The sequence below is a fragment of the Eschrichtius robustus genome, chromosome 2, assembly GCF_028021215.1.
Source record: "Eschrichtius robustus isolate mEscRob2 chromosome 2, mEscRob2.pri, whole genome shotgun sequence".
NCBI lineage: Eukaryota > Metazoa > Chordata > Mammalia > Artiodactyla > Eschrichtiidae > Eschrichtius > Eschrichtius robustus.
Genome location: NC_090825.1, coordinates 173,024,034 through 173,040,048, shown reverse-complemented (window position 1 = coordinate 173,040,048; position 16,015 = coordinate 173,024,034). Strand labels below are relative to the sequence as shown.

Below are 16,015 nucleotides of genomic sequence, written 5' to 3'. Positions count from 1 at the left end.
CTCACGCAGGACTCGCTGGGGGTACAGCCACCCGGAGGTGAGCCTTGCAGGCAGGTAGAGGTCCAGCCAGGCTGGTCAACATCCAGGGGGTGGGGGGCCTCGGGAACCCCACACCCAGTCCACCTCCCCCAGCCCATCTCAGCCCCTCTCCTGACAACGTCCCTTCCCTCTCGCACTGTCTCTGAGTCTTTTCTGCCTCTTAGAGTTCTCCCACCCTGGTGCTAGCACTTTCTGTGTCTCTCTCCCTGTCTTAGCTCTCTGTCTCTGGGTCTCTGGCTCTGAGGGTCTGCGGCCCTTGGGGTTTCTCTCTGTGTGACCCCAACCTGCGTGTCTCTCTGTTTGCCACCGTCCCGGCTGCCCCATCCGATCCCCACGCGCTGGCCGGTGGGGGAGGGGAAGAACAGGCTTCTCCACCTTCCGAGGGTCCCCTTCCTCTCCCTTCTTAGTTTCTGCCTCCTTTGACGATGTTGCCCTGAGGGGGAGCAAAGGGGAGGGTATTGCCCTGGGGAAGGGGCCAGGAGGGCTGCCTGGTGGAGGTGGCATCCAGGGCCAGGCCCCATGGAGTCGGGTGTGGGAGCATCAGCCTTCAGATCCCGATACTGACGTTCATTTCGGGGGCCCTCCTGCAGCTGCCTTCTCCCCGAAGCCCACTCTTCTCCTCACTTCTTGCCCTTTCTCCCATCACGGGGCTCCCAACCTCCTGCCGTGTGTCTCTCCTCCTTCCGTGGGTGTTGCCCCATGTGGGGGACAGGGACCCGGCCCCTGTCCCCCACGTGGAGCAGCTGCTGGTGGCTGACGTCCGGCTAGTTGTCACCTGGTTGGCACTAATGGGATGGAAAAGCACAGGCTCCATGCACATCCGAAAAGGATGCAAGAGCACTGGTGCTTAAGGGAGATGGCAGCCCCTGTGGATGTTGGGGGGACTGGGAACTGGATGGGGGGCTGAGGTCTCAGAAGAGGCTGCTTCAGGGACCAGGGAGGGTCTGCTGTTGGGTGGTCTTCTAGGGGTCTGGCTGTAGGGGAGGGTCAGGTTTGTTCCTCGGGAGTCCAGCTGTGTTCTGGGATCTGGTGGTGAAGCGGCTGCAGCGGCTGTGTAGACCTGTCCGTGTTTGTGCAGGGTCGGTATCTTGTGGGGTCTGACTAGATAATAACTGTGGGGAGCCAGTTATTGTAAGGGTTTGGGGGTCGCTGGGGTCGGGCGTGTTGGTGGTGAAGTTCCAGCGGCCATGGAAGATGAACAGGACTTGCAGATCCGGGCTGTCGTTCGCTGGAGTCTGTTGAGTGAGGGGTTGTAGTTTGTGGGGTGGTGGCCATCAGCTCTCTCTCTCTCTCTGCCTGCCTCTATCCTTCCCTCTCTGCCCTTCCTGCTTCCTCTGTCCATCTCTTTCTCTCCCTCTCCTCCTCTTTCTTTGTCCCACTAGAGTCCGCGCTCATCCACACGTTTATTGAGCAACTACTTTGTGGCTGCCATCTGGCTGCAGCAGGTGCCTGGGGGCTCATGGTGGGCGCTGAGGTGCCACCTCAGGTGAGCAAGCCTCAGTTTCCTCACCTGTAGAATGGGAGTCTGGGGGAGATGCCAGGATGCAGTACACTCATTCATTCAACGAGTATTTATCAAGTACCTACTATGTGCTAGGCCCCGGGGTGGGGAAACACTGGGGAGAAGAAACACAGGCCCTGGCCTCATGGGAGAAAGAGAGATATGAGTCAATTAATTACACGAGTGAATGTAAAATTACTTCCATAATAAATGTTAAGAGGCAGAAACACCCTGTGCTCAGTAGAGGTGCAGAGTAGGGGCACTTGATCTATCTTGGGAGGTCAGGAAGGGCTTCTCGGAGAAGTTGCAATCAAAGGATGAGAACAAGGAATCTAGGGGAACAGAGGAAGAGCATTCCAGGCAGCAGGACTGCACTTGCAAAGGCCCTGTGGTGAGTCTGAGTGGTCGGAAGGCCAGAGTGGTTGGAGCTTGGAGGGGACCAGCTCCATCAGGACTGTGCTGGGTCCTATGGGTGGGACAAGGGAGTGTGGTGTTGATCTGTTGAGGATTTTAAGCTGGAAAGTGGCATAATCTGATTTGTGTGGTGAAAAGGATCTCTCCAGCAGATAGCGGCTATAAAGTGCTTAGCACAGGCAGGGCTGGGTACCCAGATAGGGCCCGGATGACGCCAGTGGGGGTTTTGGGGACCCAGAGAAGTCACAAGGTCCAGTCCCTACCCTTCGAGGTCTCCAGGGACAGCTCTGGCCTGTCTCCAGGAACCACTGTGTCTCTGGGCTCTGGGTGGGGGCTGGGAAAGTGGGATGCCCCTGCTTTAACTGTAGCTGTAGAGATGGGGGAGAGATAGCACCCTTGGGGGTGGAGGGCAGGGCTCCCAGGGCCGGAAGCTGCTACTCCCAGTAAGCTCCTGGGCCCGGCTCAGAAGGCAGACTGAGGCCCTGGGGCTCCATAGACACTGAGTCCTGAGCCAGGAGCTGCGTCCTGGCCTCAGGGTGTCTTTGGGACCTGCCACACCTCCGGCTGTATCTCAGGGCTCCAGAGAGTGGGCTCCGGGGTCCAGCTGCCCAGGTTCCAAACTCACCCATGACCGGCTGTGTGACTCTGGGCAAGACATTGTACCTCTCTGAGCCTCTGTGGCAAAAATGGGGCAACCTGCCTTCTAGGGAAATTGTGAGAATTCAACAAGATTGTTCACGCTGGTTCATTCACTCAACAAATAGTTAGTTATATGAATAGTTATTAAGCACTGGAACTTCCCTGGTGGTGCAGTGGTTAAGAATCCGCCTGCCAGTGCAGGGGACACAGGTTTGAACCCTGGTCTGGGAAGATCCCACATGCTGCGGAGCAACTAAGCCCATGTGCCACAACTACTGAGCCTGCACTCTAGAGCCCGTGAACCACAACTACTGAGCCTGCATGCCACAACTACTGAAACCCGTGTGCCTAGAGCCCGTGCTCCACAACAAGAGAAGCCACTGCAACGAGAAGCCCGCACACCGCAGCGAAGAGTAGCCCCCGCTCACCACAACTAGAGAAAGCACGCACGCAGCAAGGAAGACCCAACACAGCCAAAAAAATAAATAAATAAAAAATAAAAAAAGCGCCTAGTGTGTGCCAGGTGCTGTTGTAGGCACTGGGGACACAGAGGGGTGTTGTGCCTGCCCTCAGGGGCTGGCGTTCTAGTGGCAGGGACAGACACTAAGTAAATTAGTCAGTAATTAAAAAGTAAGGCAGTGATAAGTTCACTGAATAAACACAAAACAGGATAAGAAGGAGAGAAAATGAATGGGGTTGTGGGTGGCAATTTAGCCTAGGGGTCAGGGCAGGTCTTGCTGAGGAAGTGAGACCTGAAGGAGGTGAGGGAGGGGCCATGTGAGTATCTGGCAGGAACAGCATTCCAGGCAGAGGGAACAGCCGGTGCAAAGGGCCTGAGGCAGGACCATACCTGGTGTGTTAGGGGAACAGTGAGGAGGCCCATGTGTCTGGAGCAGAGTGAGCCAGCAGAGTCATAGCTGTTAGGCTGTGTGTAGGGCCCAGGGGGCCTGGATGGGGTCCAGCCACCTGCAGGGCATTTGGGGACTCAGGTGCCTGGAAGAGAGATCTTCCTGGCAGGGGCCTGAGTGGGAGCAGGGGCTGGCTGGGTCCTGGCGTTGGTTGGACATGGGTCACCTCTGAGCTTCCTTCCCTAGAGTCTGAGTGATGACTGGGGCCAGGTGCCCTCAAGCCCTTCCTGGTGACACCACCTCCGGGCTGGGTAGGGGGCCTTGCGCTTCTGCCAGGCAGCTGGACCCCAGCCTGCCAGGCACGGAGGATCTGAGGCTCCTCTCATTTTCAGGGCTGTTCTGGTTTGGGTTGGAGAGAGGGCAAGGTAGAGCCTGAGGGACTCGTCTGGCCAGGGGTGGAGAGCTTAAGGTCCTGGAGATGAATTTTTTCCATGGGAGTTGCAGGAGGTGAATTTCCATTGAGCTGACACTCATGGGCAGGCGACATGAGCCTGCCATTGGATCAGACCCCGTGAGCCCTGGAGGCCTCCCTGAAGTTCTTGGAGTTGATGAACAACACCCATAACCTTTTGGGACTAAGCATGTACCTGGGTTACTTACCAATCCAGGCACCAACCTTGTACCCATTTGACAGGTGAAAAGACTGAGGCTTGGAGAAGACCAGGCATTTGTCTAAGGTCACGTAATATGTCCTTGGTACAGCAGGGATTGAACCCCTGGCCTGGCTCCTGACACCCCTCCCCTGCCCATCCCGCCCCCTTCCTGCCCACCCCTCCCCCTTCCTGCCCATTAAGCCTGTTCCTGGCTCTGGGAGCTCCAGCTGGGCTTGCGGGCTGGGCACAGAGGTACCAATGGCTTCCAGCCACTCTCTGTGCTCCGGGAGGGGGGGAAGGGGAGGGCCGGCGGCAGATCCAGAGTACTTTGCATTTTTCCCCTTGAAATCTGAGTTCCTGCACAGGGTTCTCTGTTTTAGAGGTCGGTTTCCCTGGGGTTTTATGAGGTAGGGGTTCACTCAGAGTGAGAGTGCAGGGCCCCGAGGCTCACTTGGGTGCCTTGAACCCAATGAGAGTGTAGCTTCTTGTGACTCTGAGGCTCTTCTGTGGAATGGGCTGGGCTGCGCTAGACAGCCCCTGTGGGTCCCCTGTTTTCCCTGGGCTTGGGCTGCCTTCTGAGTCAGAGGAGAACCACATGGAACAGCTTGGGGAGGAAGGCACCTGCTTCACCCCGGGCCCCCTGAGTCTGGGCAGGGAAGGATGGAGAAGTCAGAGAGAGAGACTGAAAGAAGTGGTTTTTGACCGCCCCCTACCACTTGCATACCTCCTGTGATGGGCAGCTCATTAACTATCAAGGCAGCCTCTGCTGGGTTTGTGAGCTGGAATTTTTATAAAATTCTTTCAGATGCTGGCCCCCGACTGCACCTCCACTCCCCTCTCTGTGCTCCTTGCTCTGCCTTCTGGGACCACACAGAGCACACCCCTCCTCCAAATATTTCACTCCTCCTGTATTTATTGAGCACCTATTCTGGAGACCTGTGGACATGGGGAGGCATACCCAGAGTGATCACTATGGTGGTGATGGTGAAAACCCCTGGGCACAGGGAGCCCAGAAGAGGCCTCTGGCCTAGCTAAGAGGGGTCAGTCTGGTGGGCTTCCTGTAGGAGGTAACATCTAGGCTAAGTTCTGAAGGATGAATAAGATTTGGCTGGGTAATTGGTGTGGGAAGAAGAAGAATGTTTCAGGCAGAAGGAACAGTATGTGGAGGTGAGAGAATATCTTTTCAGTAAATGAAAGAGGTTCTAAGTGGCTGGAATTGTGTATCTGAGGAAGGATATCGGGGCTGCTGAGGACAGGTGCTTGAAGCAGTGATCTAGATGGGAAGGACGGGACACCTTTACTCCTCAAACAGGTATGAGTCCAACTTTGTTTCATATTGTCTAATTGTTTTGCCAGGAAGCAATTTACGCCTCCACCTTCTAGATATAGAAGTGCCCATCTCACCACATCCTTGCTAGTACTGGGTTTTATCTTTTTTTTTTTTTTTTTTTAAATATGAAGCAACTTTCACAGAAGCGATCATTTATTTTTACTTTTGGCTGTGTTGGGTTTTTGTTTTGTGCGAGGGCTTTCTCTAGTTGCGGCAAGCGGGGGCCACTCTTCATCGTGGGAAGATCGTGGGATCTTCCCAGACCAGGGCTCGAACCTGTGTCCCCTGCATTAGCAGGCAGATTCTCAACCACTGCGCCACCAGGGAAGCCCCTATCATTTTTTAAATCTTTGCCAATTTCAGCTAGAAAAAACCAGTGTCTCACTGTTAAATGAAAACAAGTGAGTATTTCTCTTATAACGGATGGGGACAAACAATTTTTCCACATGTCCATGGCCCACATGAATGCCACCTCTTGTCTGTTACTGTTAAGAAGTCTTACACCCACGGAAGAGTCTGTAGTCATTTTTAGCTCCCCACTCAGCACAGAGCAAGGGGAAAGCTTGTGGGCTCACACATGGGTGGGGAATTTGTGAGGCAGCCTACCCTCTCTTCTTTGGTTCGTCTTTTTTTCCCCCTCACCTTTCTTTTTCCTTTCAAAGTTTTAAATTTCTCTCTCCTTTGTTGGTGGCTGAGACTGCAATGACTGTAGTTTGTCCTCATCTGGGGTGTCTTTGGGCTCAAAGAAGGGGTTTGCTAAGCCCCAGGAAGGTGTTCTGTGTGAGACCACCTGGACATGCCAGGTGTCTTGTACACACAACTTACTATTTAATTCTCAAAACATCTGCATTTGATGGGGACTCTTGAACCCATTTTATAGATGAGGAATCTGAGGCTCAGAGACCACCATCAGCATCCCATGGCCAATATTGGCTAGTCCCCTTAGTTTCACTCAGTCATTTCCTCTTCTGACATTAAGATTCTGTTTAATTAAATTCTAATTTTGGAGGAGAGGGCTGTCCATTTCTCCATACCTCTTGTCCCACCCTGCCCAGTCAGGGGATGGAAGCCCAGTTTCTCATTAGGGAGGAGCTTTGGAGTCCAGCTCAGCAGCAACCTTATTATACAGGGAAAGGAAAGAAAAACAGAAAAGAGAGAGGGGGAAGCCACAGAACACCTTTGGAGGGCCACAGATGGCTTCAAGGCTCAGGTCCTAAGCTAGATTTTACTTCTGGGCTTTTAAAAACTGAGCTCGGAGTACTAGTTCCACCTCAGCCACTAAAATTCCATGTGAACTTGGTAAGTCTGTCCCCAGACCTGGATCTCAGTTTCTGCTTCTACTAGTCAACCCATCTCTTGAGCTTTTTCTTAGTAACTATGTTTTTCATATCTGAGCAATCAGTTCTTTTTTAATATCTATGTGTTTTTGTTTCATAACCTCCTGTTCTTGTTTTATGGCTGCTATCCCCTCCTTTATCTTTTTGAATCACTTAATCTTTTCATTGTAAAACTCTTTGAAGATTGCACTAATTATCTCTATTTCCACAGATGTAAATTCTTCCATTTGGGAAGTTTGTGGCAACTTCATGAAGTGATTGTAAATTCCTCATCTCTTTAGGGTATTTTCCCCTGTCTTCTGAGTCTTCTGAGAATGTGTGTCCTTGATGATATATATTAAGGGGCCCTACATTTCCATGGGTGGGGGTATCCTTGTCACTGGGCACCTCTGCTTTGGTCTCTGGTTCAAGTTGGCACTTCCCTGTCATTTCCAAGTGTTTGGGGGTGGGACGGGGGAGGTCTCAGCACGTCCTTCATTTGCCATCTTGAACGGAAGTCCAATCTCATCATCTGTAAACTGACACCATTGTGTTGGGTGGCCTCTGAGGGTTCTATGGGTATTTTAAACACAGATAACCACTGGTGTCTGGCAGCAGAAACCTAGTGGGAGAGGGTTCTAGCACCACCACCAAATAAAAAGTAGCCATGTGGCTCATTTTGTACTATTATTGTGTACTGGGTCTTTCTATTTATTTATTTATTTATTTAGGTTGCGTTGGGTCTTCGTTGCTGAGCGCAGGCTTTCTCTAGTTGCAGCGAGTGGGGGCTACTCTTCGTTGTGGTGCGCGGGCTTCTCATTGCGGCGGCTTCTCTTGTTGTGGATCACGGGCTTTAGGCACGTGGGCTTCAGTAGTTACAGTATGCGGGCCCTAGAGTGCGCAGGCTTCAGTAGTTGTGGCTCATGGTCTCTAGAGCGCAGGCTCAGTAGTTGTGGCGCAGGGACTTAGTTGCTCCGCGGCATGTGGCGTCTTCCCGGACCAGTGATCCACCCGTGTCCCCTGCATTGGCAGGCAGATTCTTAACCTCCGCACCACCAGGGAAGTCCTGTACTGGCTCTTAATACATATGATCTCATTCTTTACAGAACCGGTGAAGTAGGTACTGCTATTCCCCTCATTTTAGATGAGGGATTGGAGGCTCAGAGGAGTGATGGGACTCGCCCACACACACTCATTTGGGAAGGAGAATCTGAGCCCAATTAGAGGTGTCTTCACTCTGTCCATCCTGTACATCATCCTGACAGCCCAGGTGTTCATCTCAGCCCTGCCTCATTGTTAGCTATTCAGCTTCTGGACCCCTTTTCCCTCGGTGGACACTGACGTCTATTCTTCAGAGGTGCTAAATGAGCTCAAAACTGTGTTCTCAGTGAAAGAAGCGGGGAAAAGCCGGGAAGGTTTAGCTGGTGTGTTAAATAAAGTGTGGGCTCTAGGGTCTGTTGCACTTGGATTCTGGCTGTGTTGACTTAGGCAGGTCACTTGACCTTTCATCTGTTTTTTCATCTGTCAAATGAGGGTAATGACTGAACATTTCTCTTTGAGTGGTGGTGAGTACAGAGTGAGACTTTGCATGTGCCTGGAACATAGCAGGTGCTAAGTAAACATTACCGCTTTCCGTAGAGACTGGAATAGGAATGGAGGGATATGATCATTGATCCATCAAATCCTCAAAGCGTCTTAGGGGCCAGAGAGAGGAGTAGTTTTTCATGGACTCACAGAGAATGCATTCTAACAGGGAAAAGTCTAGTGAAGGTGGATTTTGTTCCATTCCAGGAAGACCATCTCCTTCTCCTCCTTCTCCTTCTCCTCTTTCTCCTTCTCCCTCTCCCTCTCCTTCCCCTTCCCCTTCTTCTTCTTCTTCTTCTTCTTCTTCTTCTTCTTCTTCTTCTTCTTCTTCTTCTTCTTCTTCTTCTTCTTCTTCTTCTTCTTCTTCTTCTTCTTCTTCTTCTTCTTCTTCTTCTTCTTCTTCTTCTTCTCCTTCTCCTTCTCCTTCTCCTTCTCCTTCTCCTTCTCCTTCTCCTTCTCCTTCTCCTTCTCCTTCCCCTTCCCCTTCCCCTTCCCCTTCCCCTTCCCCTTCCCCTTCCCCTTCCCCTTCCCCTCCTCCTTCCCCTTCCCCTTCCCCTCCTCCTTCCCCTTCCCCTTCTTCTTCCTCTTCCTCTTCCTCTTCCTCTTCCTCTTCCTCTTCTTCTTCTTCTTCTTCTTCTTCTTCTTCTTCTTCTTCTTCTCCTTCTCCTTCTCCTTCTCCTTCTCCTTCTTCTTCTTCTCCTTCTCCTTCTCCTTCTTCTTCTTCTCCTTCTCCTTCAACATTTTATTGAAGTATAGTTGATTTATAATGTTGTGTTTAATTTCTGCTGTACAGCAAAATGACTTAGTTACATATATATATATATATACATATATATATAATTCTTTTTCATATTCTTTCCCATTATGGTTTGTCACAGGATATTGAATATAGTTCCCTGCGCTATAGAGTAGGATCTTGTTGTTTATTCATCCTATATATATATATAATAGTTTGCATCTGTTCATCCCAAACTCCCAACTCTTCCCTCCCCCACCCCCCTTGGCAACCACAAGTCTGTTCTCTATGTCTGTGAGTCTGTTTCTGTTTCATAGATAGCTTCATTTGTGTCATATCTTAGATTCCACATATAAGTGATAGCATATGGTATTTGTCAGGAAGACCTTCTTGACCATGAGAGGTCACACAGCCTCATAGCTGCTGGCTTTAGTGAGTGAGTTCCACATCACTCAGGGGAACCAAGAAGAGCTTTGATTACCACCAGTCAGGGAGGCAGCAGAGGCTGATGGGGTGGAGTTGTGCTGGGCCATCTCTGAGGGAGACCTTTTTCCGGTTTCCTCATCCCCCACCGGCCGCTTCACAAGGACTGTCCCCTGTCTTGCCCACCCTCCACTGGTGCCACGACCACAGGAAGGCCCAGCCCAGCACTCGCTGCACCTTCTCTAAATAAACTCGGGCAGCTGAGCTATCTACCTCCCCATCTCCCTCTGGGTTCCTGTGGAGGTGTCGGGGTGGTGGTTAGGGGCGGCTCAGGCTGAGCCACAGAGAGGAGGGACTTGGGCAGGGCGCTGTGAGGCTGAGCCCTTGTCTGCCTCATGGGCTTGGCATGAGAGCCTCCTGTTCCTGCTCTAGCTGACCTCTAGCCCATGCACTGCCTTCCTCCCTGGGCATCTGCTGGCTTTGACTCGGCCTTACAGGACTCCTAGGCTGTGTCCTCCTCCCTTTCCAGTCCAGCTGGCCCTTGGGATGTGCCTTTGACACCCATCAACTCCTGGCTTTGTGAGGGCAGGGAGGCTGTTTAATTTTCCTCTGCTGTCCCAGTAACCACCTTAGAATCTGACACAGTGTTGTATGCGTGAATGAGTAAATATGCATCCCAAGGTGTTTTGTGAAGTCGATATTTTGTGGCCAAATACATTTGAGAACTTCCAAGTCAAACACAAGTTAGCCTTTTTTTGCAGGACTTCTCAGAGCCTTTAATGATTCTCATATCTTTGTGATTTTCATATATGGAACAAGGAATGCAATATTTCTCAAATGTATTTGCATCTTTTTTCTGGGAGGGGGCAGAACACTGTTGCTACTGGGGTTCTTGAGAATATACTTTGGGAAATGTGGACCTAGGATCACGGTCAGAATTCCTAGGAGTGTTGTTATTTGACCGTTTATGTCTCTACCCTTTTTCAGGCATGACCTGCATTAGCTTATGCAGACACAGACACTAAAGCCAAGAGCTGTTAGCACAAAATAAGACTAAATTCAAACAATAATATTGGAGAAGAAAAACTGCATTCCCAATTCAAGAAAGCTACCAGAGTTCATCTCAAAACAGAATGCCGAGCTTCCTGGTGGCCAAAGCAAACAGGGTGATGAGGTGTGTTTCATAGTTTTAGGAGGAGGAGGGCCAAACATTCTCTATGTATGAACAAGGTTCGGTTTTCATTCGTCTACGTGTCTATTCACTCATTCAACAAATGTTTATTTACCAACTACTGTCTATGAGCCCAATGCCAGGCACAGGGATACATTGGTAGACAAAAAAAGACACATACCTGCCCTCATGGAGGTTAGTCAATGGTTTTTCAGAACAAAGATGCCAGCCCTCAGTGTCCACTTTTCTCTGGAGCCCGTTCTGAGTTCTCAGGCAGAAGCCTCACACCTTGCTCTAGGTTTTCTTTTTTCTTTATTTTTAAAAAATATTTATTTATTTATTTGGTTGCACTGGGTCTTAGTTGTGGCATTCGAACTCTTAGTTGCGATACGCATGTGGGATCTAGTTCCCTGACCAGGGATCAAACCCGGGCCTCCTGCATTGGGAGCACGGAGTCTTATCCACTGTGCCACCAGGGAAGTCCTGCTTTGGTTTTTCTCTCCACCTGTTTTGCATCAGAATCACAGAAGGTGTTGACATCCTAGGTGCCGGGAACCCAGGTGGTCAGTAGAATCAGACCTTTGTGTGAGGATTTTCAGGAAAACCAATGTGGGAAAATGGGCTGTGGCAAAGGAGGTGGTCCCCCATCCTTGTGGGGTGGGTATCCCTGGGGCCCTGGGCATCTTTTCTGAGCTCCAGCCTAGGAGTTGAGAATCTAATGACTTTGCTTCTTTTATCGGCTCCTATTCTTAATATTCTTGTTCTTCAACACTTTTCATGTGGGAAGTTCTTGTCAATTGCTTTTTGTTGGTTGAATGGGTGGATGGACTCATGGAGGGATATATAGATGAATGAATGGATTTGTTGAATGGAAGGTTGATTGGCACATAGGAAGGATCTGTTGGTTGAATGGAAGAATAGAAGGTGGATGAGTGAAGGGACCAATGAATGAATATGTGGATGGAAAGATGCCTGGCACTTAGTAAAGGTACAATATTATTATTATTAAAATATTCTTAGTGTGGTAAAATACACATAATGTAAAATTTACCATCTTAACCATTTTTAAGTATACAGTTCAGTGGTATTTAATACAGTCACATGACATGTATTGTGCAACCATCACCACCATCCATCTTCGTAACTCTTCTCATCTTCTAAAACTGAAATTCTGTATCCATTAAATGCTAACTCCCTATTCCCCTCCCCAGCCCCTGGCAACCACCATTATACTTTCTGTCTTTATGGCTTTGACTACTCTAAGAACCTCCTATAAATGAAATCAGACAGTATTTGTCCTTTCGTCACTGGCTTACTTCATTGCTCAATGAAATAATGTCCTTAACTTTCATCCACGTTGTAGCATGTGTCAGAATTTCCTTCCTTTTTAAGGCTGAATAATATCCTGCTGTATGGATGGGCCACATTTTGCCTATCCATTCATCTGTTGATGGACACTTGGGTTGCTTCCACCTTTTGGCTACTGTGAATAATGCTGCTACGAACATGGGTGTACAAATATTTCTTTGAGACCATGCTTTCAACTCTGTTGGGTATATATCCAGAAGTGGAATTGCTGGATCATATGGTAATCCTATTTTTAATTTTTTTTGAGGAACCATCATACTGTTTTCCACAATGGCTACACCATTTTTTACATTCCCACAAACAGTTCATAAAGGTTCCAGTTTCTCCACATCTTGGCCAACCCTTGCTATTTTCTGTTGTTTTGATAGTAGCCATCCAAAGAGGTGTGAGGTGGTATCTCATTGGTTTTGATTTACAGTTCCCCTAATTATTAGTGACACTGAACATCTTTTCATGTGCTTTTTGGCCATTTATATAGCTTCTTTGGAGAACTGTTTACTCAGTTCTTTTGCTCATTCTTGAATTGGGTTGTTTGGTTTTTGTTGCTGAGTTTTAAGAGATTTCTATGTATTCTGGATATTAATCCCTATATAATCTGGGTATTATATCAGATATGTAATTTGCAAATATTTTCTCCCATTCTGTGGGTTGCCTTTTTACTCTGTAGATAGTGTCTTTTGATGCACAAAATTTAAAAACTTTCATAAAGTTCAATTTGTCTATTTTTTCTTTCTTTTCTTTTCTTTTTTAGGCCACGCTGCACGGCTTGCGGGATCTTAGTTCCCTGACCAGGGATTAAACCCAGGTCCACAGCAGTGAAAGCACTGAGTCCTAACCACTGGACCGCCAGGGAATTCCCTGTCTATTTTTTCTTTTACCTGTAGGCACAATATTATTTTTAAAATGAAGCTATCAGTGAATGAATGGACAGTTAGATGGATGAGTGAGTGGGTGGGAGATGGACAGAGGATTGTACAATCGGGTGGGTGATGGATGGGTGTTTGAAGGAGTGAATGGATGGATAAATACATGATGGATGGGTGGATTAATGGATGAACGGATGGAATGTGAGTTGGTTAGGTAGGTGGGTAGAGGGAAGGACAGACGAGTGAGTAGGTGGGCGAATAGAAGACCTTATGAATATATAGGTAGGGTGGCTGGGCAGGTGCAAAATTCTCACCACAGATGGAGGACATCTTGGTGTACAACCTTGGCTCTTTTCAGATGAGTAGTAGCTTATCTTCTGACCCCACCTTGGCTCAGTTTAACTCCATGGGCACACATTCTCTTTTTCTAGGTTCAGCTTTCCTCCTATGTCTCTCTGGGTCTCCAAGAATCTTACCCTGGAGCTCAGATTGAACTGAGCCCTTGGCTTGTCTGCTGACCTTCTCGGTGGTAAGAACTCCTGGAAAGGAGCCTGCATCCTCCTGAGGATATGGTACCCAAGCAGCTCTCCATGACGACTGTGGTCTGCTTTTAAGCCTTATCCCAGTCAACCAACCTCTCTCTGCAGCCTCACCCACTTCTCCATCAGGCACTAAACCATCCCACCAGGCCCTCACTCTCCCTGCTACACCCCTTTCTGCTTCCACCCTGGTCTCCAGCCCAATTCCCACTCCACCCGCGCCCCTCCCCCTGGGGACGGTGGAGACACAGGATAAATTCGAGGGAGGAGTCACCCAGGTCAGCCTCCTGCCTCCAGCCCAAGAACTTTTTTCTCCTCCCCAGGGTCCCCAGGCAGCCATGGATGTGGGTCTCTTGGTCCCGCTAGATGTACCCCAGGGTTGTGGCAAAGCCCTGAGGGGACCGGGACCAAGGGGCCGGGGTACGGCCGTGCGTCGGCAGCGAGAGTTCATGCCAGAAGAGAAGAAGGATACGGTTTACTGGGAGAAGCGGAGGAAGAACAACGAAGCGGCCAAGAGATCCCGGGAGAAGCGACGTCTCCAGGACGCGGCCCTAGAGGGCAGGCTGGACGCCTTGCTCGAGGAGAACGCTCTGCTCAGGGCTGAGCTACGGGCTCTCAAGCATCGCTTTGGCCTCCTGCCCCCCATTGGTGGTACCTGGACCCTGCCCACTCTGCTGTGGGAGGCCCCCTGGGCTGGAGACCCCCACCCTGGGGCTGAACAGCTCCCCTCTCTACCCGGCTCCCATGGCTGCCTCTTGAGACCGTGTTCCTTGGACGCTGGGGTTCCAGGATGCTGGGGCTGCCTGGCGGCTCCCAGGTGGACTGGCCTGGCCACTTCCCCCAGGTCCCCCCAGGACCCTGCACCCCCTACCCCCAAGAGAATGGACATGGCCTTGCAGAGCGCTCTTCCAGCCGCCTTCTTCAGCTGTCACCCGCTGGATAGACATGAGGGGCCCAGACCAGAGCTCAGGCCCTGCTGGGGGCTGTGGTCACCCATACCCACTGGTTGCCTGGCCTCGGGGTGCTCAGATGTGTTGCTGACACCCAGTGTTGATCCCATGGGGTTGCCTCCTGGGGTGGCCTGCCAGGTCCCTGGGAATGATCCAGAGGATCTGGCTCAGCCCTCCCTGCCCCACAAATTGCGTATCAAGTCCCGAGCCTCAGGCAGAGTACCTCGGGGCTGGGGGGGTGGCTGGGCCCCCATCTGAAAGCTTCTCCTGGGCAAGGCCAGGTCTGCAAGGGTGCAGTGGGGACTGATCGTGGGTTTGTCTGGGGGTATGAGTGGCTTGGCCTTGACCCAGCCCCCAAGACTGGGAAAAGCCTGTGGGAGGCAGGGGTTGCCCTGGCTGGGGGGAGGGTCCACTTCTTGGTGTCCAGACCAGACCTTTAAGAGGAGAGGCTGGGGTACCTTGGATCATACAATGGCACCTATCCTGCCTAAAATATTTGTTTTGGGTAGTCACTTTTTCTTCCTTCTTCCATTCATCCACCCACTCATCCATCCATCCACCCACCCATCTACTCATTTGTCTATCCATCCATCCATCCACCCACCCATCCATCCTTCCTTCCTTCCATCCATCCATCCACCCACCCATCCATCTGCCATCCGTCCTTCCATCCATCCATCTATCCAACCATCCATCCTTCCATCCATCCACCCACCCATCTACTCATTTGTCCATCCATCCATCCATCCATCCACCCATCCATCCTTCCTTCCTTCCATCAGTCCATCTATCCATCCACCCACCCACCCACCCGCCATCCGTCCTTCCATCCATCCATCTATTCATCCATCTAACCACTCAGCAATCTAACCACATCAACTCACCCAACCATTCTCCCTTCTTTCCTTCCTTCCTCCCTCCCTTCCTTCCTTTGTTCGTTCCTTCGTTCTTTCGTTCCTTTCTTCCTTCAGTCTATCGATCCATCCTCCCAACCACTTTGCTATGAATTTATACACCTATCCATTCATCCATTTACCTATCTACCCATATGTCTATCCATTTGTCGATTCTTTTATTCATTTAATCACTCATTCATGTGCTCATTTGGTCATTCATTCATTCATTCATTCTCTCACTCATTTATTTACAATTCATAGTGCCCAACTTAGTAACAAGCATGAGGACACCTTCTTGGCTTTGGGGTTCCTGTTCTAGGGGGGATGGTGGGGGCTGGGAACAGACATACTGAGGGCCATTCTGAAGGAGGAGGTACCATCTCAAGATGTCTGACCCCTCATTTCTTTTTCTTTTTTTTCTTTTTTTAAAAACTTTGGGTTTATTTATTTATTTATGGTTGTGTTGGGTCTTCGTTCCTGTGCGAGGGCTTTCTCTAGTTGCGGCAAGTGGGGGCCACTCTTCATCGCGGTGCGCGGGCCTCTCATTATCGTGGCCTCTCTTGTTGCGGAGCACAGGCTCCAGACGCGCAGCCTCAGTAATTGTGGCTCACGGGCCTAGTCGCTCCGCGGCATGTGGGATCTTCCCAGACCAGGGCTCGAACCCGTGTCCCCTGCATTGGCAGGCAGACTCTCAACCACTGCGCCACCAGGGAAGCCCTGACCTCTCATTTCTTAGGGTCCC

The 16,015-nt window shown here is 50.3% G+C and overlaps 1 protein-coding gene across 1 annotated transcript; it reads left to right on the top strand.

Moving 5' to 3' along the window:
- The first annotated feature begins 1,226 nt into the window (after positions 1-1,226).
- Positions 1,227-14,635, top strand: NFILZ (NFIL3 like basic leucine zipper). The gene is made up of 3 exons (XM_068534984.1): positions 1,227-1,281; positions 1,422-1,525; positions 13,751-14,635. The coding sequence occupies exons 1-3, from the start codon at positions 1,227-1,229 to the stop codon at positions 14,633-14,635; spliced, it is 1,044 nt and encodes a 347-aa protein (XP_068391085.1).
- Positions 14,636-16,015: the final 1,380 nt, after the last annotated feature.

Coding starts and splice junctions, on each gene's coding strand:
- NFILZ (XM_068534984.1), top strand. CDS start 1,227: ATGGAAGATGAACAGGACTTGCAGATCCGGGCTGTCGTTCGCTGGAGT. Junction 1,282..1,421: donor CGTTCGCTGGAGTCTGTTGA/GTGAGGGGTTGT, acceptor TTGTCCCACTAG/AGTCCGCGCTCATCCACACG. Junction 1,526..13,750: donor GCGCTGAGGTGCCACCTCAG/GTGAGCAAGCCT, acceptor TCTCCTCCCCAG/GGTCCCCAGGCAGCCATGGA.